The 24357-nt window shown below is 30.6% G+C and overlaps 11 protein-coding genes and 1 non-coding gene across 12 annotated transcripts; 8 read left to right on the forward strand and 4 right to left on the reverse strand. All coding sequences in view use genetic code 12, as the record gives it.

Moving 5' to 3' along the window:
- Positions 1–167: 167 nt before the first annotated feature.
- Positions 168–1181, forward strand: HLJ1 (type I HSP40 co-chaperone; the record flags this gene model as incomplete). Its single annotated transcript, XM_064905805.1, has 1 exon — positions 168–1181. The coding sequence occupies one exon, from the start codon at positions 168–170 to the stop codon at positions 1179–1181; it is 1014 nt and encodes a 337-aa protein (XP_064763647.1).
- A 589-nt stretch (positions 1182–1770) lies between these two features.
- Positions 1771–2673, forward strand: DFJ63DRAFT_333913 (uncharacterized protein; the record flags this gene model as incomplete). The annotated part of the gene is made up of 2 exons (XM_064907935.1): positions 1771–2072; positions 2484–2673. The coding sequence occupies 2 exons, from the start codon at positions 1771–1773 to the stop codon at positions 2671–2673; spliced, it is 492 nt and encodes a 163-aa protein (XP_064763648.1).
- A 361-nt stretch (positions 2674–3034) lies between these two features.
- Positions 3035–3137, reverse strand: DFJ63DRAFT_t55. Its single transcript has one exon. It is a non-coding gene; the product is annotated as a tRNA-Lys (tRNA).
- Positions 3138–3139: 2 nt separating this feature from the next.
- DFJ63DRAFT_317679 (glutathione S-transferase family protein) lies at positions 3140–4431 on the forward strand. The gene has a single exon (XM_064906849.1). It carries the CDS (start codon positions 3632–3634, stop codon positions 4295–4297), a length of 666 nt encoding a protein of 221 aa, XP_064763649.1. The 5' UTR covers positions 3140–3631; the 3' UTR covers positions 4298–4431.
- Positions 4365–6234, reverse strand: DFJ63DRAFT_68450 (uncharacterized protein). The gene has a single exon (XM_064909074.1). The coding sequence runs from the start codon at positions 5962–5964 to the stop codon at positions 4432–4434; it is 1533 nt and encodes a 510-aa protein (XP_064763650.1). The 5' UTR covers positions 5965–6234; the 3' UTR covers positions 4365–4431.
- Positions 6235–8560, forward strand: DFJ63DRAFT_68612 (uncharacterized protein). The gene has a single exon (XM_064909081.1). The coding sequence runs from the start codon at positions 6505–6507 to the stop codon at positions 8344–8346; it is 1842 nt and encodes a 613-aa protein (XP_064763651.1). The 5' UTR covers positions 6235–6504; the 3' UTR covers positions 8347–8560.
- On the forward strand, positions 8445–9215 carry ARC19 (Arc19p). Its single transcript, XM_064909075.1, has 2 exons — positions 8445–8545; positions 8623–9215. The coding sequence occupies exons 1-2, from the start codon at positions 8543–8545 to the stop codon at positions 9133–9135; spliced, it is 516 nt and encodes a 171-aa protein (XP_064763652.1). The 5' UTR covers positions 8445–8542; the 3' UTR covers positions 9136–9215.
- An 80-nt stretch (positions 9216–9295) lies between these two features.
- Positions 9296–12626, reverse strand: DAL81 (Dal81p; the record flags this gene model as incomplete). The annotated part of the gene is made up of 2 exons (XM_064907936.1): positions 9296–11961; positions 12110–12626. The coding sequence occupies 2 exons, from the start codon at positions 12624–12626 to the stop codon at positions 9296–9298; spliced, it is 3183 nt and encodes a 1060-aa protein (XP_064763653.1).
- A 627-nt stretch (positions 12627–13253) lies between these two features.
- DFJ63DRAFT_311648 (uncharacterized protein) lies at positions 13254–13631 on the reverse strand (the record flags this gene model as incomplete). The annotated part of the gene is made up of 1 exon (XM_064905806.1): positions 13254–13631. One exon carries the CDS (start codon positions 13629–13631, stop codon positions 13254–13256), a length of 378 nt encoding a protein of 125 aa, XP_064763654.1.
- An 833-nt stretch (positions 13632–14464) lies between these two features.
- On the forward strand, positions 14465–15361 carry DFJ63DRAFT_311649 (uncharacterized protein; the record flags this gene model as incomplete). The annotated part of the gene is made up of 1 exon (XM_064905807.1): positions 14465–15361. One exon carries the CDS (start codon positions 14465–14467, stop codon positions 15359–15361), a length of 897 nt encoding a protein of 298 aa, XP_064763655.1.
- A 1740-nt stretch (positions 15362–17101) lies between these two features.
- Positions 17102–18676, forward strand: DFJ63DRAFT_284254 (uncharacterized protein; the record flags this gene model as incomplete). The annotated part of the gene is made up of 1 exon (XM_064904785.1): positions 17102–18676. One exon carries the CDS (start codon positions 17102–17104, stop codon positions 18674–18676), a length of 1575 nt encoding a protein of 524 aa, XP_064763656.1.
- A 578-nt stretch (positions 18677–19254) lies between these two features.
- Positions 19255–24324, forward strand: DFJ63DRAFT_311651 (putative ubiquitin-protein ligase; the record flags this gene model as incomplete). Its single annotated transcript, XM_064905808.1, has 1 exon — positions 19255–24324. One exon carries the CDS (start codon positions 19255–19257, stop codon positions 24322–24324), a length of 5070 nt encoding a protein of 1689 aa, XP_064763657.1.
- Between the last annotated feature and the right edge of the window lie 33 nt (positions 24325–24357).

The raw sequence follows: 24357 nt of genomic DNA on the forward strand, positions 1-24357 counted from the left end.
CTATCGTTTGAAAGAGATTAGGGAATATCATATTGAGTTGTTTGAACATCTAGTCCGTTGATCATTGTGTTGGTATCATCGTTTGATTGATTTTATATCCATAGATTTTATACAAGTTTTATGCCTACTTTGCCCCAAATATAGATAGATATATCATATATAATAATATGGCAAATACATCATTCACAAAAGATCAAGAAACAATAGTTTTGAAGATTCTTGCTTATAAACCTCATCAATATTATGAAATCTTACAAGTTACCAAATCATCTGATGAAACTGAAATCAAAAAATCATATCGAAAATTAGCTATTAAATTACATCCTGATAAAAATTCTCATCCTAGAGCTGATGAAGCTTTTAAATATGTTAATAAAGCATGGGGGATATTAAGTGATCCTTCCAAAAAGAAAATCTTTGATCAAACTGGTTCTGATCCTGATTCAAGATTTTCAGGATATGGTAATAGTAGTGGTAGTAGTGCTACAACATCTGGAGCTAGTCCGTTTGGAAATGGATTTGGTGGATTCCAAGGTGGTGGAGGTGCTCATCCATTTGAAGATGATATATTTAATTTATTCTTTGGAGGTCCAGGACGTGGTGCTGGAGGTCCAACATTTTCATTTGGAGGTAATGGATTTACTTTCCAATCATTTGGAGATTCACCATTTGGTGGTCAACAACAATTTCAACAACGTAGACCTAGAAATCAACAGCAACAACAGCAACAACAACGACAACAAGCACAACAACCTCAGGCTGAACCATCATTAATGGAAACTTTAAGACAATTATTCCCTATACTTTTAATTATATTAGTACCCCTTTTATCAGCATTATTTTCTGATTCATCATCATCAGTACCCGATTATTCATTCATTAAATCAAATCAATTCAATGTACAAAGACAAACTCCAAGATATAATATTCCATATTATGTATCGAATAATTTTGATACCACTAAGAAATTACTGGATAAACAATTAAAAAATTTTGATTCAAAAGTTGAAAATATTTATGTTCAAGATAAACGATCAAGATGTTCACGAGAACAAATATATAAAAATGAAATGATTGAAGAAGCTCAAGGTTGGTTTTCAACTGATTTTGAAAAATTAAAACAAGCGGAATCTTTACCAATGCCAAATTGTCAAGCTTTAAGAGATTTGAATTTAATCTAATCATAATTAATTATCCATACATATATAGATATAAATATTATCGTAAATAAACAACCTAATTCATTAATTAATATTCATTGTTTATCATATTAACTGTATTACAATTGTTATACAAATTTAAGTATATAGTCTGTTCTAGTGTAAAAATAATAAATAATAATCAATAACATAACAGATTCAATAGTCGGTTGCATTAGATCAAAGTGTAATATACTTTCTTCCCTTAACAATGAACAATAACACAAACATATCAATGGTGAATTAAATGATAAAAGTATTTTCGGTCAATTTGATTAAGTACTTTCTCAAAGTCATAAGTTTGCAATTCCCGAGTTTTAAATAGTTTATATATATAATAGTTAAATATAATTAAATGTTATGCTAATATAAGATAAACTTTAAAGATCTGGTAAATCAAATATGGGAAACTTGAAGATTTAAACTACCACAAAACGCATGCATCACCAAATTAGCATAACAGATTAAATTGTATATGTACGTATGTTAATCCATTAAGTTTATAAACTTTAAAACTTTTAATGGTTGACTATTAACCTTTTCATCAAAGTGATTATAATTGAGACTAAATATGACGACCACAACTATAACTACAACTTCAATTCCAACTGAAGAAGAATTAAAAACGATCATTGAATCTCAGCAGCAAAAGATTAAAAATCTAGAACACTTGTTAGATGCTGAAGATCGTATCTATTACTCTCAACTGAGTCAATATTCAAGTTTTCAAGCTTCTCTTGATTGTATTCAGCTGGTGATTTCTCATATCAATATGGATAATACTGATTATAGATCCACTATTAAGGAATTAAGCACTCAACCTCCACCAGAATATATGGAACAATGTTTGCCATTCCAAGCTTTAATAAATAAGTTAAAAAATCATTGACTACTTTCATAGGAATTAATGGTTATTCGATTATCTATAATTATCTGTGCTTAAAGGTGGGGAAATTTTATATTGTTTTGTGGTTGTTTAAATCTTCAAGTTTCCCGTATTTGATTTACTAGATCTTTAAAGTTTACCATTTCTTATGTAAGCATAACATTTAATTATATTTCAATATTATATATATATATAAACTATTTAAAACTTAAATGTCCATTCATTTATTTATTTATTTATTCATTTGCCGTTCAACGTCAAAAATACATAAAAAAGATGGCTACTGAAAACATTTGGAGGTGTCATAGTGATAGCTTAGAAACCATTCGACTTGGAATACATCACCCTTACACTCGTTTGAATGATTTGGATCATGTAAAAATGAGACGCATTGATAGAACACTTGCCCAAATTGAAAATGATTTAAAAAGTTTAACTTTAACTGATTCAAAATATTCTCAAAAGCTTTCAACATTAATAAAGCAAGGTCAACCTCCTCCAAAGAGTAATTGGGTTGTTCGAAGTGGATACAAATTAAAATCAAGTGTTTCAACTATAATTAATTCACTTCATACTATCTCGACATGATAATAGCTTATCGGTTAGGATCAAATAATAAGTTGTAAAAACTTCTTAAGATGTAACAAACTTTACTGTGTCAAAATAAAGCAATCGAAAGTCTTTATGATATAATAACAGGAATAAATGCTTCTATTGATATGATTAATGTTTATTTAAGTTGTGTTATGGGGTTCTACTAACAGCCAAGATAAACACGTTATTAAGTTCAATAAATATCACCAGTTTAGTTAGTATTCTAGAAAACACAAGTTAATATATGCATTTAATAATATTCTAATAATAGATTTTAATTTTGTAAACTAATAGAACTTTATAACTTTTTGCAGTAGGCAAGAAATTTGCAACAAAACATAATCAAAAAAAATAAAGCCCGACGCGGGACTCGAACCCGCAGCCTTTTGATGCCTCTTAAGCATTGATGCGAGGATCTTCTTAAAAGTCAAACGCTCTAGCCATTGAGCTAGCCAGGCTAACTGTTTTGACGAAAAAATGGCTCGGTTTGTACAAAGAAGTGTGTGTCACATGATATTCGAGCACGTGATGTGAGCTACACACGACCCAATTTTTTCATTAAGTCATCACCCTAGAATATGTATATGATCATTGGTATACCCTTAGTGGTAATGAGATTTTCAATTGCAAATTTATTTACCTCAAATCACCATTGATCGTTTCCAATGGTATGTATGTATGGATTGTCATGTTTTCCGAATAACCGGAGGAGAAAATTATAAAATCCCCATTGTTATAGTTTGAAGGCTACCAAATAAATTTGTAGTAAATATACGTCAAAAAATTAGTAAGCTTCTCAATTTGATAACACCGTAAAAGTGGCTTAATTGGGAAAGTCCCAAGATTTATACCGACCTAAATTTTCCAATTAGTATAAATATAATATCATGGAATCTACTTATAGCTACTGTAGTTTATACGACTCTTTTTAAAAATAAACAATAACTTAGATATGTCGTTGAAAATTTATGATTGGCCAACTGGACCATTTCCTGCTAGAGTTAGAATTGCATTAGCAGAGAAAGGATTACTTTCAAAAGTTGAATTTGAACGAGTTAATCTTTGGAAAGCTGAACATAAATCTGCTGAATTTAAACAAAAGTTCAATTATTCAGGTACGGTTCCTGTTCTTGAATTAGAAGATGGTACTATTATTGCTGAAGTAAATGCTATCATTACTTATCTTGATAATCTTGATGATAATCAATTTCTTACTGGTCGTACTGCTGCTCAAAAGGGTGTTATTCTTAACATGACTAGAAGAGCTGAATTAGAAGTCCAAGAAGCTATTAGTACTTATTTTCACAATTCAACTCCAGGATTAGGACCCCAAGTTGAGATCTATCAAAACAAAGAATGGGGAATTTATCAACTTGAGAAAGGATTAAGAGGATTAAGACATTTTGATGATGTTTTACAAAACCAACCATATGTTGCAGGAGATGAATTCTCTATGGCTGATATTGCTCTAATTGGAGGTATGCTCTTTGTGTCGGTTATGAATATCGAAGTTCCATCTGATTTAAAGGCTTTATTAGCGTGGTATAAAAAAGTTCAAGAACGTCCTAGTGTCAAACAACAAGCTGATCTTGGATTTCTTGATGGTAGTATACTTTAGAACATAGAACTTTCCTAGAAATGTAAGTTATATAAATGATTATTATTAAAATTAATATATTAAGGCATGTATAAATGCAAAAGTTATTATAAAGGTATATACAGTATAAAGAAGTTAATAACCAAAGATTGGATTTAAAAGGTATATCTGAACTTTTTATTTTGAATATCAGTTAAATCTAAAAATTCATGATTTGCAATTGTTTCAACAATTGCTTCTTGATCTCTCATTTCATTTTCAATTTTAGAAAGGTAACCTACTAAGAATGTTAATGGAATACAAGCAATTTGAGTTACTAAAATAGTGATCTTTGCCGGATGATAATCAGGATATGAATAAGCTTGAAATAATTGAGGACCAATAATACTTGCAATTGAAAAAGCAATCATGGTCATAGCACTTCTAAAATATCTTTTACTTGTACCCGCAGTATTAGCACTAATCCAAGCATAAATCAAAGTAATAACACAAGAACCACTATATAATAAATACATGGCTAATAAATTACCAATTTTTTGTTTTTGAAGTTGAGTTGATAATAAAACAATAGCTCCAATTATGGTTGGAATAAACATTGATGCTGCAATATAAGTAATATGACCATATCTTGATACTAATTGAGTGGCAGTTATAATGATGATAATAATAAGTGCACCAACTGGTAATTGTAATAAAGCTGATTCATAATTGGAGAATCCAAATGAAAGAGTAATAGTAACACTAAAAGTTCCAATGGCACCAGTAACGATTTGAGAAGCAATAGTTAAAATAAATAAAGGCCAAGTTAATTTATCTTTAAATAATAATTCATATAATTGTTCCTTTTTAAATTTACTAGTTTTTGTACCAGTTTGATTTGATCTAATTGATTCTAAAACTAATAATTTTTCTTCATCATTTAAAAACCAGGCAGTGGTAACAGTATCAGGTAAATAAAATGCAACAAAAATCCCAAATAATGAAGTTATAATCCCCATGAATAAGAATAATATTTGCCAAGATACAAATTTTGTTGAATGAACATGTTGGAATCCAAATGATAATAAACCTCCAACAATAGTGGCCGCACCTGACATCACTGACCAATAACCCATTCTAGCAACTTGTTGAGATCTAGTATAATACATCCCACTAATCATAATTAAGGCCACGGCTGAAGATGATTCAAAAATCCCTAATAAAGTTCTCACAATCATTAATGAAGCATAAGTTTTACAAGCAGCATGACAAGCTACAACAATTCCCCATAAAATAATGAAAAACCCTAATGTTTTCGATAAGGGGAATTTTTGTAAGAAATAACTAACGAAAGGGACTCCAAATATATAAGCGGCATAAAAAATAGTTGATAAATTAGCATATTGATTTCCAACTAAATGATCTTTAATACCCATTGAAGCAGCATAATTTAATAAAGTTTTATCTAAGAATTGAAGGAAATAAATGGCACATAATAAAGGTAAGATGATTAAATCCAATTTCTTTAATACTTTTGGAGGTAATTCTTGATTTTTAATTATTGTATCTTGACCTTCATTTTGTTGAAGGAATTTAAATGCAATATCATAATCTTCACTATTGGTATCGGAAAACTCTTTATCTTCAGTGTTTGCTCCACTTGCAATCGATGCTTGAGCGTTGGATTTTTCCAAATATGAAGTACTCATATTTTGAAATATTGAATAAAATCCTAATTGGTATAATTTGATGAATAAATAAATGAACAACTTTCAAAAACGGTATGGTTGGGAATTTAACCACTTTTTATTGTAATTTAAAAAATTTTCTCGTTATAATAGAAACAGCTCATTCATTCAATGCAAGATGGATGCAATTCATACGATGTTTGCTTAGATCTTTACAATTGACTCTTATTAATTGTGAGTTCAGCAAACTTCATTATACAACCCTTAACTAAATTTATATTTAATTATTGCAAAAATAATTGGATTATGCGATTACAGGGAATTTTTCAATTTTTATTGTCTCAAAATAAAATCCTGTAAATGCATCAATTTTGAATAAAATAAATCAGACAAATGTCTTCAGACAGACAAAAAAATAATTATAAAAGATGTCGTAACAAAAAGAAAGAATCAAGATTTTTTGTCACGACATTTTTGTGCTACACCGCAAAAAGAGCTATAACAGAGAGTTGATTATCAGTATCAGATACTATTAACTCTTGATTAGATGAGATTCATCATATGAGTGATTGGGTAAAAACAGTGGATGAAGAAGGTAGAACCTACTACTTCAATTCCACCACCGATGAAACAAGTTGGGATAAACCAACTGATTATATCCCGACAGATGAAGATGATGAAGGAAATCCAAATGAAAAATTAACTACTATTATAGCTTCTTCAACTTCAAGTCATTGGCAAGAATATAAAACTGATGATGGTAAGACATATTATTATAATGAAACTACTGGAGAAACCACTTGGGAGAAACCAGAAGATATAGATCAAACAATGGATGGAGATTCCTCCTCCTCATCTACTGAGTTAACATCATTGGATAAAGCATTAAGTGAAAAGGAACCAGTGATTGATAAATTAGTTTATCCACCTACTTTTGAATCATATTCTGAAGCTGAAAATCAATTCATTGGTTTATTAAAGGATCATAATGTTGATTCAACTTGGTCATTCAAATCAGTTATGTCGAAATTAATTAAACAACCATTATATTGGGTTATACCTGATGCATTACATCGTAAAAAATTATATGATGATTATTTAGTTAAACGATTTGAACAAGAATTAAATAATAAAACTTTATTAATCGAGAATTTTGAAAAGAATTTCCTTCAAGTGTTAAGAGAATATCAATCTAATGGGAAAATAAATCATAATACAAGATGGTTAACCGTAAAGAATTATTTAATTAATGATGAAAATTCAATTTTTCAATTATCAGTATTACCTGATGTTAAAATTGCCGAATTATATTATAAATTCAGACAAGAATTGAAAACAACACATGATCAAACTTTAAAAGAAAAGAAAGATCAAGCTTTAATTGAATTAGAATCTTATTTAACCCAAATAAACCCTCAAATCTTATCTATTAATAAAACTTGGGAATCATTATATGAAAGTTTATTAACTGATACTAGATTTAAAGCCAATAATCATTTCCAAAATTTATCAAAATTAGATATCTTAAATCTATATCAATCCAAACTTTATCCTCAAATCATTACTAATATAAATAAAGAAATTGAAAATCATGAAAAATTAAATCATATATCCGATAGAAAAGCTCGATTAGCATTTAAACAAATCTTAATCAAACTTGATATTGAAGTTAGTAGTTCATTTAAAGATGCATTCAGTTTACTTGAAAATGAAGATTCATTTTTTGAATTATTAGGTAGAAAAGGGTCAAATCCATTGGAATTATTTATAGATTATATTGAAGATAAAAAATCCAGTTTCAAATCAATGAAACAAACCCTTGAAGAGATTTTGAAAAAATCAAATAAATCTGATCCTTCTTCAGGTTCATTTAAAAAGCAATTGGAATCACAACAATCATTCATTGCAAGTTTAAACAAATCAAAAGATCCTCGAATAGATGATATTGATTTTGAATCAAAACAATTCACAAAGATCTATGACGATTTAAAATTGAATTATGTCACAGTTAATCTTTACTATGAAGAGATTCATAAGTTTGCTGAATCTCTTTATACCCATAAAGATGATCAAAATATCATTACCATAAATGAATCAAATGGACTCATCAAGGTTAAAACTGATAGCGCCAAGACATATTACTTAGCTTCAGATAATGATATCAGTAGTATCTTAACTAAATTTAAGGAATTCCCCTTATTCAATGATATATTAGCTTTAAAGAAATCAAATGAAAATAATATTGCTAGAGATGTGCTTGAAGAATTGATCAAAGTGTTTAATAAATCGGTAAAAAAATCAAGGAAGAGAAGTATAGAGTCATCCAGCGCCACTACCACTACATATTCTAAACGAGTCAAAACAGAAGATAAGAAGGAAAAGAAGATTGTATTAAATTATTAAGTACATAGTGTGTATTGTATATGTAATACATAGTAATGATAATGAAGCAAAAATAGCGGGCGTGTACTTTTGCCCAAAAAATCCAAATTTACACCAACTCCAATTGTGAATACTCAAAAAGGAGGGCCCCAAGCCTACACTGAATGAAAGAGTTACCATCAATCATATTCTATCATAGTTTAATACATCATCAGCAATGGTACGTACTTGATTATAGTTGGAGTGATCAATTCCAATTGATGGAACAATTTGATATACTAACTGATTTCTATCTAGTCACAATCTTTAAAACCATACTTGACGGCCGTGAGATCGTCATTAACGGCAGCCATATGTGTTGAGGATTTCTCATCCCAATTGGTGGAAAGACACAATAGACCTGAAATAGAGGTTGATAATACTCATAATCCTGAATTAATATTGAATCCCATGGTGATTGCTAGAAATGAAAATGAAAAGATCTTAATTGAACCATCGATTAATTCAGTAAGAGTTTCGATTAAGATTAAACAAGCTGATGAAATAGAACAAATCTTGGTTCATAAATTCACTCGATTCTTAACTTCGAGAGCAGAGAATTTCTTTATTTTAAGAAGAGTCCCTATAAAAGGGTATGATATTTCATTTTTAATCACAAATTTTCATACTGAACAAATGTTAAAGGATAAATTAGTTGATTTCATTATAGAGTTTATGGAAGATGTGGATAAAGAAATTAGTGAAATGAAATTATTCTTAAATGCTAGAGCAAGAGTTATCGCTGAAGCTTATTTAACTCCATTTGATTAACTTAGGTCTATTTTGTAATATATACATACACATATTATACATGAATTGAAATATAAAAAATAAAATATTATATAATGATGAATTAAAAGATATGATTAAAATTAAATTACTTACATACAAAACGAAATAAAATTATAAACTATTACTATTACTACACCTTTTACTCTCGTCCATAATTCAGATCAGCTCGGGAAATTATTGATGTGGTAGTTATATTATTTGGTGATCGAATTAAAACTGGACTGTTAGCTTTTGAATTAGAATTGGAATTCCCTCCCGCACTTCCTCTATGATTAACTGGTGAGTTATGAGTATTGGTATGAGATTCAATCGGTTCATTGACTCGACTATTGTTTCGAGATGCAACTGATACTCGTGGTTGTTGTTTAACTTCTTTAGGTGATAACCCTTGAGATGATTGAGGGGAATTAATCATAAATTGTCCTCCTCTTGACATGGTTTGTTGCATAGAAGGTGAATTGGCTACACCAGTTGGACCTTGAGAAACTGGTGGAGTAGAAAAATTCTGAGGTGATGCATAAGGTGAATCACGGAATGATTGTTGTTGTTGTTGCTGTTGTTGTTGAGAGATTCTACCTCTTTGATTACCTAATGGACCTCTATTCTGTGCCACTGATGGATTATTAGAATTCGAATTACCAGGATAAGCCATTGGACTTGGTCCACCATAAGTATTAGTGATGCCATTCTGATTTGATTGAGGACGATTTTGGGGTTGCGGTTGAGGTTGCGGTTGAGGTTGAGGTTTTGCTTGTGGTTGTGTTTGGGATGGGGCAGGAACAGGAGGATTGGCAGCTCTTTGGAAATCAAAGTTTGGAACATTAGGTAATACCATAGGTAAATCAGCTCCATCACTTAATAAACCTGGAATATGACTTAAAACAAGATCTAATTGCATAAGAGCTTCACCAACTTGATCAAATCCTTTGGAAGAGATTTTCAAAATCCATCTATAATTAAATATTTGATCACGATAAAAATCAGCTTCTTCTTTATTAGGCGATGACATGAATAAAATAGCAGCAAACGTTCCTATTAAAGTGAAATTTGATGATGAAGATGAATGCCAAAATGAATGAATATGTTCTGGTTTTAAATCTCTTACAAATTCAATTGATGCTAATAATCTTGTTCTAGCAGCAGCACGACAAACCGTAACCAATTCTTTTGGAGGGGCGTTACCGGCTAATGATTGTTGATAAATAACAGAAGCAATCTTACGATGAAGTGTTAATTCAGTGGCAAAATAAGCTAGTTGTAAATAACCATTTGAACATAATTTTCGAGGTTGAACTGAACTCATTTGTAATTCAATCGGTAAAGAATGATACCAAGTTCTTAATCTCAATTGTAATGGTTTAGCAATCTTTAACACATCACTAACATTCGTTATTTCATTCATAGCTTTCATGGAATAGAATTGATCTAATAAATCAGAAAGAATCATCGATAAATCAATTAAATTCATGAATATTTTCTTACCATTATCAATATCAGATGAACCTTCTTTTAAATCTCCATCGCCATGTTTTTCAGGAAAATCTTCTTCTACTAATGATACCACCACCCAATTTCTTTCATTAATATGAGTAGGACGAGCATGTTTTAATGAAAGCCATTTATCTTCCATATATACCGCCCATGCCAATCTTTTCCTTAATCCTCTTTCCCATTTTGGTAATTTCCAATTATTACAATCTAATCCTAATCCTAATTCTTCAGCTAAGGCAATCACTTGTGAACATAATACCCATTCACTATAATCTGTATCACCTAAACCGAGATTACCATTATTAGTAGGTGGCAGATTTGGATCACCGTTATTATTATTAGTACTATTATTAACAGCTCTAACGTGTTGAATAATATGTTTACATTGTAATAATAATAATCCAGCTTGGACTGCACTTAATTTTGGTCTTTTCAAGATTTCCAAGAAATAATTATTTAACCCAATTTTTAAAATTAATTCCACATTTGGCTTTGGGAATCGATTTAATTGAGGATCATAATCCCACCATTGAATAGCCAATACATATACTGCGGCTAATAATGGAGCACTAAATTCTCTATGAGTACGAGAATATTTTTCAAGGAACACTTTTTTATGTAAGATTGGATAAGAAGGATGAATAATTCTAAAATATAAATCAATTAAAATTTGACCATGAGGAGCAATGAATTTTTCAATGGTATCGACATCATTTGACATGGTTTGATAAGATTGAGGTGATTGATCATCTTTAAGGACAAATTGAGCTTTATCACTAACTTTTCTTAATGATATAGAATTACTTAAATTAATTTGTTCAATTTTTCCCATTGAAGAATTTGGAGATGGTTTATTACTATCCAGTCCACTTTTTGAATTATTTTGAGAATCAATGATTAAATTTAATAAATTAATATCATATAAATAAGATGTGGGACCCACATAAAAACTTGATCTTGGGAATTGTAATGATAAAGTCTTTTTCAATAATGAATTATTTATAACGGAATAATCATGAATAGGAGCAACATCTCTTATAGGAACATCCGGAGCCACTATAATCGATTGATCATTATGAATTGAAGTTAAACCAGGTTGATTTATATCAAGACCCTTTTCATTTTTCTTTTTTTGAGGGGGACCACTATCAAGATCAGTTGCTTTTCTTTTAATGGAGGGACTGGTATAAGTACAAGTTAAAGATTTTGATTCACATTGAACACAATTATTGGTATCAGGGATAATCACACATTTAGTTTTCTTTCTTCTACAATGATCACATGGACGTCGTTGTTTAGTTGACTTTGTGGGAACTGCGGTTGAATTTGAAGATGAGGGGGGTAAATTGATTAGAGTTAAATGAGCCTTCCAGATGAGATTGTGATTGAGGTTGTAAATGTTGGAGCAGTTGATTATTAGGAATATTTGGCATTTGATTGTTATTAGAATTATTTGTATCACCATGAATATTATTTTGATATTGAATATTTTGCATAATTTGATTTGAAGCAGGAGTTATAGAATTTGAATCCAAATTAACACTATATAATAAATCAGTTCCACCTGAATCCATGAATAGATTAGAAGCCCAATTTGAATCTAAATAATTAGGAGATTGATGATCAAAATCATGAGTATTATTATTCGAATTGCCTTCTAAACTATTTATATTTCTTGCTTCCAAGTTATGATTTGAATTGGGAAAATCTCCTCTATTATTATTAGTATATCCCTTGTTGCTGCTATTATTGTTGCTATTGTATTTGCTATTATCATTATGCTTATCATTAATATCATTAGAATTGTGTAGATTATCATTTGATTTAAGATTTGATCTATTGGACCCTATGGGATTGGAGCCAGTACCACCACCGGTACCACCACCACCACCAACGCCATCCTTAAACTGTAGTTGATTGACATTGCCGTTGTTGTTGGCACTATTATTAGTGTTGGAAGTAGTCGTACTTCCTCTCATTATATATCGACTTAAGGTAAAATTTGGGGAGAATATGAAATCAAAATCAGGTTATTCTAAAAACCACACAATCCTTAAAAATAGTATGTAATTAAATGAATACTAGTGCAAAACAGATGGTTGAAAAGGGGCCAACACTGTAAATGATGAGTTAATGTTGACTGTATGATGACTATCTTCCTTATAACAAGTTGTTCTTAGCAATAAATGGATGATTTGATAACTGATGATATTATGAAATGCCAATTAAGTTCTTTCTCACTATTTACTTCTTTAGATAAGTTGAATTTTTTTTTTTTTATTTTTTTTTTAGAATGGAAAATCCCTAATTGGGAAGGGTTATATACAGGCATAAATCGTCACATGTTTAGTCATATGATCAATTTTGTATACAGGCAGTTAAACTGAATTATATAAGGATAAGTAAGTATATAATTAAATAATCAAAAGTACGTAAATTCAGTTTTATAAGTATTTCAGGTATTAGAAGGAGTCTAGAAGTACCTAAGAACCAAAATTTAAAAAGGGATGGATAAAATGATCAGTAGTTTGATTGTTAATCGTTGTAAAGCTGCCGACTTCACTAATCAGTAATGACAGAGTTACAGATCTGTCTTCAATGCACAATTATTTCTGTTCGTCTGATAATTCATCAAACACTTCGTCAATATAATCCTTGGCCATATAATCAATCAAAGTATCATTCCGCATCATTAGTGTAGTGTCATGAAGTCCAATATGTGATGACGCCGCAAGTATATATCCAACTTGGTTTTCCAGTAACGATCTTCCTGATAAATAAGCCGACAAGCAAATGACGTCGTCCTGAGCGATTATATTGCTTGAAATATGGTAAGACCAACCCTTAGGCAATATGGCTTCTAAACATGCTCCATATGGGTTAACTTGACTGACATTTAGAATGGCTGTGGTTGAGTCCGAATTAAATTCAATATGAAATGCACAGCAAGATTTGATACAGAGTATCAATGTCAAAGTTAACATAGTAGAATAGGAGTACTTCAGAGTTAGTCTATAAAAATATCCTTAAACACACCAGAAGATCATGACGTATTTATATCGTTTGGATTTTATCATCTTGCATATAGACTATGTACAGTTTAAGATTATTAGCACGTACCAACAGCCCCTGTCTTATGATATTGTCAAGATTGGACGCAAAAATCTACCTGACATACACTTGTTTAAATCTAATTAGAACGATATAGCGTCCTTGTGATAGACTGGCATTATTTTCAATGGGGTAAAAAGCGCAAAATTATTATTTCAAACGCAAATCCACAAATCATCTGTCATAAATTTAAAGTTTATCTAATAGGTTTATTTATAGAAACGATATCTAAATATTCGTGTTCATCATATTATTAAGCTGTCAATTTATAAAGAGTTTAGTGAATGTGAATTCACAGTTCAATAATGTTAGCAATTTTTATAACTAAGTCAGACGAACATATCCTCGTTTAGCCTAGTCTCGTTTTGCGCAAAGCCACCAAAACTCAAAGGACTAATTACATTCAAAAAACCATTATTATCTTACTTAACTTTCTGCCAGGTCCAATTTTGGATGGAAGTGTTTCGATTATAGAGATGTTCATGGATTTTTTTTAAATGGGGCTACTTTCAACTTTTCGAAAAACGCATGTGTAACTATCCCCCCTGCAAAATTTTGGCTTTAAAGTCCGCACTTTTAATTTCATTTGTTACTTAAATATCCCTTGAAATATCTATATTTTAACTTACCAGTATCGACAAGTATTTAATAAGTGCTTCATTATATTTGAGGGTATATTTGAAACGAAATTGATTCTACAATAATCATGTCATTGGTCGCATTCATAGTTTCTAGTAGTTATTTACAGAAAATAATTAACAATGATGATAATGTTAAGATTAATAATTTCGTAAATGAAGAAAGTAAAAGACCAACTGCCATGAGTAGGTTTGGGATTTTAATAATTGCGTATGGGATAATCAGTGGTACAATTGCAACAATAGCCAGTTTAACAACTCCTTCTGCAAGTGTGGGAATGTTTCTTTTATGTATAATTACTAACTTTCTGTTAACTATTTTTGCTATATACAAATCTGCTGATATGGATAAGCAGCAATATATTCAACTATCAACCATGAACAAGTTACAAATCAAATTAGACAATGATTTTATTGTTAATGATGATTCAACCATAAGTGGGATGATTAATTTTGGACAATGTGAATATAATTTCTCACCAACATCGACTTTAACTGGCTATATCAATGGATATCAAGCATTGGGTAAAGGCGATCATCATTTAATAGCTCATGGTTATATAAGATCAACATACAATGGAAGTACCTTGTCAAATCCAATAATATTCCTAACTTCGAAACAATTTAATCATGTGATATTAGGGGCTAATAATATTCTGTTAGATAATTTACATGGCTTTGTTATGAATTTTGGTGAATCATCTATGAGAGATGAAAAACCGACTTGGATATCATATAACTGGGAATATGATAATGATGAGCATGAATTCGGGGTCGAAGATTGGTATAATAGTATCAAAGTATGGAATGATGATAGTAATGATGATGATGATGATGATGTGACAGGCTTAACTGAGTTTTTTGAAACTTCAAACTTCAACGGCCTAGGTTCCAATGATATTGCTGTGGATGGTGATTCAAAGGGGTTAATTCGGATTAATGCTTATGGAAGCACTACCATCTAGTCTACTTTGACTCTATTAAGTAGAAAATAAGAAACGAGTGACAAAATACATAACCAATGAATTAAAAACAAGATCTGATTTTGATAAAATACCACATTCTAACTTCTAAAAAGATAAATTGTAATCTTAAAAAGCTAATTGTGAAACTGTCCTTAGTTAACTTCGCTTACAAATTCTATAATAAACTACACCTATTACTAAATCATTAATTCTTACATATATATACATATGTATAAATTGTAGAATGTTTCATTTAATGAAAAATAAACTTTTACCACGAAACCGAAACCTAAACTTAAACCAAGAAAGCTTATCCTTTTTGCAGATATAGCCACAAAAGAGAAACAAATAGACTTCACTTATTCAAAGATTTTCAATAATTAAGGGACCTGATTATCATATTTATCAAAATGATCAGAGGTGGGGAGGGAATTGAAGTATATGAATACCGAAGTAGAATGGATTAAAGTTTTGACGAGAAACGAGGCCAAGAGTACGGGAACTTATATTCGAAGGAAGCTAGAAGCTATTGTTGTTTGTTATTATTGTCAGGAGGATAATTACTACTTTTCTTAAATGACACTAAAAAGTCTGTAATTATTACTACGTTACAATAGGTTATAATTAAAAATTAAAATAAAAAGTGGGGGTGGGGCAGCCAGAAAAAAAATTAATGTCAACTCGGAAAAACTTTCTTCATATTAATAATAATGTCTAGTTTGACTCTAGTTTGACTTATACTTAAACACAATTTTGATAACTTTAAATCTCTCAACAATCTTTAAAAACGGGGACTGGAAGGAGTACATTGAACAATGGACCGTATAAGATTATGATCTTGGGATTTAAGAAATCTGATGAATACCATATGAGTCGAGTGGGGAGGGTTAATTAATTGATGATTGAATGGGATCCCCCAAATTAATAGAATGGAAATCTCCCCCACTCAAGAAAATATTCTCTGCAACTGTTACTGACAATTATTCTTTGACGCGCACGGCAGAATTACACTTTTTCTTGTTAGGGTCAATTGCCCGCTAAATTGATTCCCATATCTTAATGCCATTTTTTGTTGAGTATGTTGTGGATAAATGTATCCGGCATCATTACTACTTCTGATGGGAGTACCCCACTTACTATTATTAACCATTTATCCCTCACATTAAATTGTAATCGTATCATATCAATCAACTTCTAATTCGATTTACCCCCTGCGAAATTAAGCCTTGTTTTTTGTTGCAAGGAAAATAGTGAGAACAGAAAAAAAAACAAGCAGTAATTACTGTTAAATTTAAAGGCTCAATAAAAATGACTTGACTTAGAATGTTTAATGTGGAGAAATTTGTAAAGGACCGCCTGAACTAAGCAATTTAACTATATCGGACGATGAAACAACTCATTATTAATATAAATTAAATAAATTAATATACTTTTTAACAAAGTTTAGTATATAGTTTGCTGTGAAACGCAAAGTAAATACACAAAAATACAAACTTTATATGATATTCCGTATTGGCATTTCACCTTAAAAAAATTCCCACAAATCACTTTATTCCATTGTAATTAAAGATCTGTACTATACTCCACATCTCTCCAGATTTCTCCAATTTTACCACCTTCGTATGTTTAAAAAGTTTACCTTATAAATATCGACCTTAAAGTCCTTCTTGCTTTCTTTTGTAAGTTTTTCCTATTCCTTCTCTAATATTATTGATATTCATTTGTTACAATTAAACAATAATGTCCTCTCCAGATATTAAATCAGCTAAAGCTGATATTTCTCATATAGAAATCCAAGATGTCAATGATTCAAAATTAGTTGATGATCATGACATTACCAATTTAGATTCTTCAAAAGGACAAGATCAAGATCTTGAATATTATGATCTTCCTGAATCTCTTCAACATTTGACTCAAGATGAATTACGTGAATTAGATAGGAAAACCACTAGAAAAATCGATTTAAGATTAATGCCCATGTTAATTTATATTTATATCTTAAATTATTTAGATAGAAATAATATTGCTTCGGCAAGATTAGGTGGATTAGAAGAAGATTTAGGATTAGTTGGTACTCAATATCAAACATGTATTTCAATTTTATTTGTTGGTTATATTATTTTCCAAATTCCTTCTAATATGTTATTAAATAAATTAGGAAGACCTTCGTTATATATCTCAACTTTAATGACTCTTTGGGGGGTTCTTTCAACTTGTACTGGTGCTGTAAAGAATTTTAAAGGATTATTAACAGTTAGAATCTTATTAGGTATAATTGAATCTGGTTTTTTCAGTGCTGCTTTGGCAACTCTTTCAAATTGGTATGATAAAAAGAGTCTTTCATTCCGTAATTCGATTCTTTATTCTGGTTCTTTAATGAGTAGTGCTTGGAGTGGTTTAATTGCTGCTGGGATCTTAGATAATATGGATGGTTTGGGTGGTTTAAGAGCTTGGAGATATTTATTCTTTATTGAAGGAGCTATTACGGTGGTATCAGTCCCATTTGCTTATTTTGTCTTACCTGATAATCCTTCAAATACTAAATTCTTAAATCAACAAGAAAAAGATATTATTCAATGGAAAATGAAAAGAGATATTGGTACATCTGATTCTGATGAAGAAGCTCAAGAATCAACCGTTACTGGTCTTTTCTTAGCCGTTAAAGATTTAAAAGTTTGGTTAGTAACCCTTATTTTAACTTTCTTAGTGGCCGCTTGTGGTGTTACTAATTTCTTCCCATCAGTAGTTCAAACTTTAAATTTCAATGATACCGTTACGTTATGTTTAACTGCTCCTCCATATTGTATTGCAGTGGTTGCAACTTATCTTTGGGCAAGACATGCTGATAAAACAGGAGAAAGATTCTTACATGTAACTATACCATTAGTTGGAGCTTTAATAGCATTCATAATTTCTGCATCAACATTAAATACCGGGGCAAGATATTTTGCCATGTGTTTAATGATTCCATCATTATATTGTTCATTTACGATTATTTTATCATGGATGTCAAATTGTTGTCCAAGACCACCAGCCAAAAGAGCAGTTGCTCTTGCCTTAATGAATTGTATTTCTAATTCAACATCAATCTGGAATGCTTATTTATATCCTTCAAGTTCTGCTCCAAGATATCTTACTGCTTTCGTATGTAATTGTGTTTTCATCTTATGTGCTATTGTTTTTGCAGTAATTTTAAGAATCAGATTAGTCACCTTAAACAAGAGAATTGCCACAGGTACCATCAATTGGCAAAAGGAATTAGGTCATGGTAATGATTCTTCCAAGATAAATTCTGACTTCAGATTCTTATTCTAGATTGATCATCATCATATGAATTGGTATTTATTTATATATATATATTATTGTTTGTATAGTAATAAATTTTATGACTGTAAAAGAAATTATGCAAAAAGTCGCAGTGGACACAGACGACATCAGTAACCCACAATTACGACATTTTATCTAAACCCTCAAAACTTTTTTGTAAGGTCTATCTTAGAGGTTTACAAATACAAGAAGGTTAATCAAGTCATAACTGGAAATCATAGTCTTATTTGATCAACCTTACGAATATATACGTATATCTATCTAGATATAGTTGAGAATTGAAGATCACACAGAAAGGTTGAGTTTAATTTGATAGTTTTACGTTTAATTCCTCACATTTGTGTCTTTGAAATCAAATCTTTTTGCATACTTAAAAGTTCCATATCTCAAGTAATATATGGTTATTTCAAAGTATTAAGTATCTTGAAAAACAGTGGGTATAGTGGTCATTATAAATCAGATTTCAGTTTCATATTCATATATTGAAAAATAGAATAATTTGAACATTTAAACAAGGAATTTTTCAAGGAAAGTCAAGGAAAGTCAAGGAAAGTCTTTACATAGTGATGGCAAATCCTAAAAGTAACTCGTCCGAGTCACATCATCATGATCTGAATGATGATGATATGGTTGATGCTTCTAGTGTTATGCATGAGCATGATGATGCCAACTACGAAGATGATGATGAATCATTAAGAAGATTATCCCATCAAGCTCAAAGAAGAAGAGGAAGTCTGCGTCCAAGTGATGACAGCGTCTATGATACCACAAATGATGGAGATGACGACATCCAATATGTCGAAGAGGAAGATGATGATGATGATGATGATGAAGAAATCGAACCAGCTGAATTCTTAAGAAGGATCATGGATGCTAGTGTGGCCCATAGTTCAAGAGGTCATGGTAATAGTGGTGGCAATAGTAATGATGATAATGAAGATGAAGAAGAAGAAGACGATGAAGATGAAGAAGATGACGATCATTCCAATCATAATTCAGATCCAAGAAGTGAATTCTTAAGAGCTATTGGTGCTATTCCAAGAGGTGGTGGTAGTGGTGCCGCTACAGCAGCTGGTTCTGATAGAGCACAAGGTTTTGTGGATGCTGTTCAACGTTTAATGGGAGGTGGAATCATGTTTGGTGGTACAATGCAAAGAGACACTCAAGAAATGGAAGCTTTAATTAATAATTTGAACCAAAGAGATGATACCTATATTATACTAGAAACTCTTAATGAGTTATCGGAAAGATTATTAATGATGAATGGTATTACTGCCGAAAGATTAATTCCAGCCAATAAATTAGCTAAAAGTTTAGTCAACTTAATGGTTGATCCTGCATTATCGGATGAATTGGAATTACATTTAGTGGCATGTCGTTGCTTATATAACTTTCTAGAAGTTAATCAAGATTTCATTCATGAAGCATTAAATAGTCATGCTATAGAAGCTTTATGTGGAAAGCTTTTAGAAATCAGTTATATTGATTTAACTGAACAAGCATTACAAACTCTTGAAATGATATCTCGTGATACCATTGCTCATAATAGTATTATTGCCAATGATGGTTTAAGAGCTTGTCTTCTTTATTTGGACTTTTTAACAATTCATGCTCAAAGAAAATGTTTAGCCATTGTTTCAAATTCATGTACTAATATATCAGTATCAAACTTTCTGAAAGTAAAGGACATAATAGATAATATTTCAGAAGTAGTTCAAAATCATAATGATACAGTGGTGGTGGAAAATGCATGGTTAACTATTTCAAGAATAATCATCAGTTTTAAATCAAAACCTGAATTATTAGAAGAATTATTCCTGCAAAAGGCGGTTTTATTAAAAAGTTTAACTCAAACCATATATTCCAGTTGTAATAAATCACTGAATTCAGCAGCGGATTCTGATTCTTCAAAAGTTGCCTTAAACTACAGTTCATGTCTAAGTCTTATAAAATCATTAATTATATTAAGTAGTGTAAGTGTTGGAATCTCAAATGTGTTATTTACTGAATGTTCCATAGGAGAAATTATAGTCAAATCAGTTAACAAATATTCAAAAACAAAGCAAAGAGAGTCACCGGTAAATGGTGATGATTCTTTTATGGAAAACATTTCCCTGATTTCAATTGAAGCTGTAATGGCAGCTCCAAAAGAAATAGTTTCACAATTTTTAAATTTAATAGGATACCTTTTACCCATCACTTATGCTCCTTCAGAAACTCCATTTTTAAATGAAGGGTATGAATTTTTTGAAGAGAAATCAAAAGTTAATGCATTACGTATAGAACTTTGCCGAGATATCATTCCTCAAGATTATGAAAGATTTGTTAATGATGTTTATTCATTTTTAATCGTTAGTTTCCAATCTAGTATGGATTTTGAAATTAGAAGAAAAGTATTTATTAACTTGTATAGAATCATAACTTCTAGTTATACCAATAATTTCGATCCAAGTCAAGTGGAATCAATCTCAAACTTGTTAGCATCGGTCGTTAACAATTCCAAGGGTTCCATTGCTCATGATTTTGCATTGATATCTAAAATTAATGAAGTTCAAGAAGATATTGACATGGCCAGTGAGGCTGGTGATCGTGATGAAGTGGAAGAAGAGGTGGTTCCATTTAATGATGATCATATGGAAGAAGACGAAGAGGATGACGAAGATAACGAGGAAGATGAAGATAATGATGACGATGAAGAAGACGATGAAGATGATGAAGATGATGAGGAAGAAATTGAGGATGTTATTGAAGAAGACGAAGACGATATCGATGAAAGCAACTCAAATAATAATAGTTTTTCAAGACAATCAATTAGAAAAAATTCCACTCAAGATAATTCAAAATTAAATTCGAATGTCTTATTATTGATGTCATTAAATATTTCTAAAACTTTATTAGAAAGAAATCCAGTGGTATTCATCCAAGCATTTGAAAGAGAAGGTTTATTAAATGATGCCTTCATTGTATTGCAAAGTCTTAAAGGTAAAGTCGCTTATGAAAAACCAGAAAGATCAAGAATGCACTCATATTCATCAAGTTATGCCAATAAGTTCATTGATGCAGAATTTACAAGAGACTATGAGATTGAAATCACTAGCGATAAAGTATATTTTAATATAGAACAAGTATCTGCTACTATTGAAAATCTTTATCGTGATGCCAAATTGACTGCCAATTATGATAACATTCCAAAACACATGAAAATTTTGGAGTCTGTGATGAAAACCCTTGATGATCATAAATTAATAAAGAGTTTTGATTTGGGCCATTGGAAAGAACTTTGGGAGACCTTATGTTCGGCTCTTGATGATGCTGATCAACTTTCAAGTTTTGAATTAATTTCATGTGGAATAATTGATTCTTTAGCTTATATTTTCACTAGTGATAATTTTGATTTTGGATTTGAATTCAATGATTGTTACAGGTCGTTTATATCAGTATTTTTTGGAGACAGAGAAAGATCATCAGTTCAATTCCTTGTTTCTAAATTACAAGAAGTTTTAACTCGTTGTGAATCATTTGATATCATTTCTTCTGGAGCCAACCAAAGTGGTACTGGCGGATCAGTATATCATAGTGAAAATCAAACCACAGTGATGGCCAAGCAAATTAAATTAAAGTTAACTTCTGATGATGATAATAATGATAAGAAACTTCCTACTAATATGCAAAACATGATTTTATCTGTTCATGCAATTGCCACTTTCAAGTCTGTTGACTCATTCTTAAAGCAAAGAATTAAATTTGTTGAGAATTTAAGCGAGCTTGGTAGAGTTGATCCTTTAGGATTCAGAGAAGAAGCTATTCAAGATGATAGTAAAAAGAATCCATTAAATTTAGAATTCCTCATCAATGAAGAAGTTATTCCTAATGAGATTACTATTTACGGTGCAATTTATAGATCACTTCAAACTCGTCCTGATGAGATTATTGATCCATCAAGAATTTGGAGTACAGTTCACAATGTGACTTACAGGAAGGTCAGTTCTGAAGTATCAAAAGAAAGTAAATCATTCAGTTATAAATTTAATGTCAGTGAAGATGAGCTAGATGTCTATGATAAAACTACTATTAGTGTTTTGAAATTATTAAAGGTACTTTTTGAAATGAATCAATTTGTTAGGAATAATATTCCAAAGGCAAACGTTATAAGAGAAAGTGATTTTATGAATTGGAAACTTACAGTGAAGTTAAATAGACAACTTGAAGAACCATTAGTTGTTGCTAGTGGAACTTTACCAGGTTGGAGTATCCATGTTACGAAACAATTTCCATTTATATTTCCATTAGAAACTCGTATCTTCTTTTTACAATCTACTTCATTTGGTTATTCCAGATTAATTCATCATTGGCAAATAAAGACAAACCAAGCCATAGAAGATAATAATGGTCATGGTGGTAGTTCTAATCAAAATGTTCAATTGGGTCGTCCAACAAGACATAAGGTTAGAATTTCAAGAAAGATGATATTACAAAGTGCTGTTAAAGTGCTTGGACTTTATGGATCTACTCCGGGTATTCTTGAAATTGAATATTTTGATGAAGTTGGATCTGGTTTAGGACCTACTTTAGAGTTTTATGCTACTATCTCCAAAGAATTTTCCAAGAAAATGTTAAAATTATGGAGAGATGATGGTAATAGTAGAGATGTGGAATATGTATCTAATAAATTAGGATTATTCCCTGCACCTATGGATAAACCACAATTGAATAGTGATAATGGTAAAAAAGTATTATACTTTTTCTCATCATTAGGGAAATTTATTGCCAGAGCATTACTAGATTCAAGAATTATTGACTTTAATTTTAATCCAAATTTCTTAAAATTAGTGCAATCATTTAATTATGGTAGTCAAAAGTCAGGAACTCGAAATTTAAAGAAATTAGCTAATTTCGCTAGTCTTCGATTAGTTGATGCTGAATTGGCCAATTCTTTAGAACATCTTTTAAAATATGTTAAACTTTTCCCCACTGTAAATCAAAAGGATAGAGATTCAATTATGGTTGATGGTGCTACCTTAAAAGATTTAGAAATTTATTTTGAATTACCTGGTTATCCTGAATATGATTTGATGTCAGGTGGTAAGGATATTAGAGTTGATTCTTCAAATGTTGAATTATATGTGGGTAAAGTTATTGAAGCTACACTTTATACTGGTATTATTCATCAAACCAAAGCATTTATGGAAGGATTTTCCAAAGTTTTCCCTATTGATTCATTAATTTTATTTTCACCTAATGAATTAGTGGGATTATTTGGTAATGCTGAAGAAGATTGGTCATTAGATACTTTAACTTCAGCAGTTAATGCTAATCATGGATATACTAAAGAATCAGAATCTATTAAATCATTAATTAGTATTCTTGTTTCATTTACTGATAATCAAAGAAGAGCGTTTTTACAATTTTTAACTGGATCACCTAAATTACCAATTGGAGGATTCAAAGCTCTTAGACCTGAACTTACGGTAGTTAGAAAACATGGAGAAGGAGGATTAACTGATGATGATTATTTACCTAGTGTGATGACATGTGCCAATTATTTCAAATTACCAAAGTATTCGTCTAAGGAATTAATGAAAGAGAGATTGTTACAAGCTATTAATGAAGGAGCTGGAGCATTCTTATTATCTTAAGACATGGTTTATTTATATATATATAGTATAAGT

The sequence above is a fragment of the Scheffersomyces coipomensis genome (assembly GCF_036884675.1).
Source record: "Scheffersomyces coipomensis strain NRRL Y-17651 chromosome Unknown DFJ63scaffold_2, whole genome shotgun sequence".
Taxonomy (NCBI): Eukaryota; Fungi; Ascomycota; class Pichiomycetes; order Serinales; family Debaryomycetaceae; genus Scheffersomyces; species Scheffersomyces coipomensis.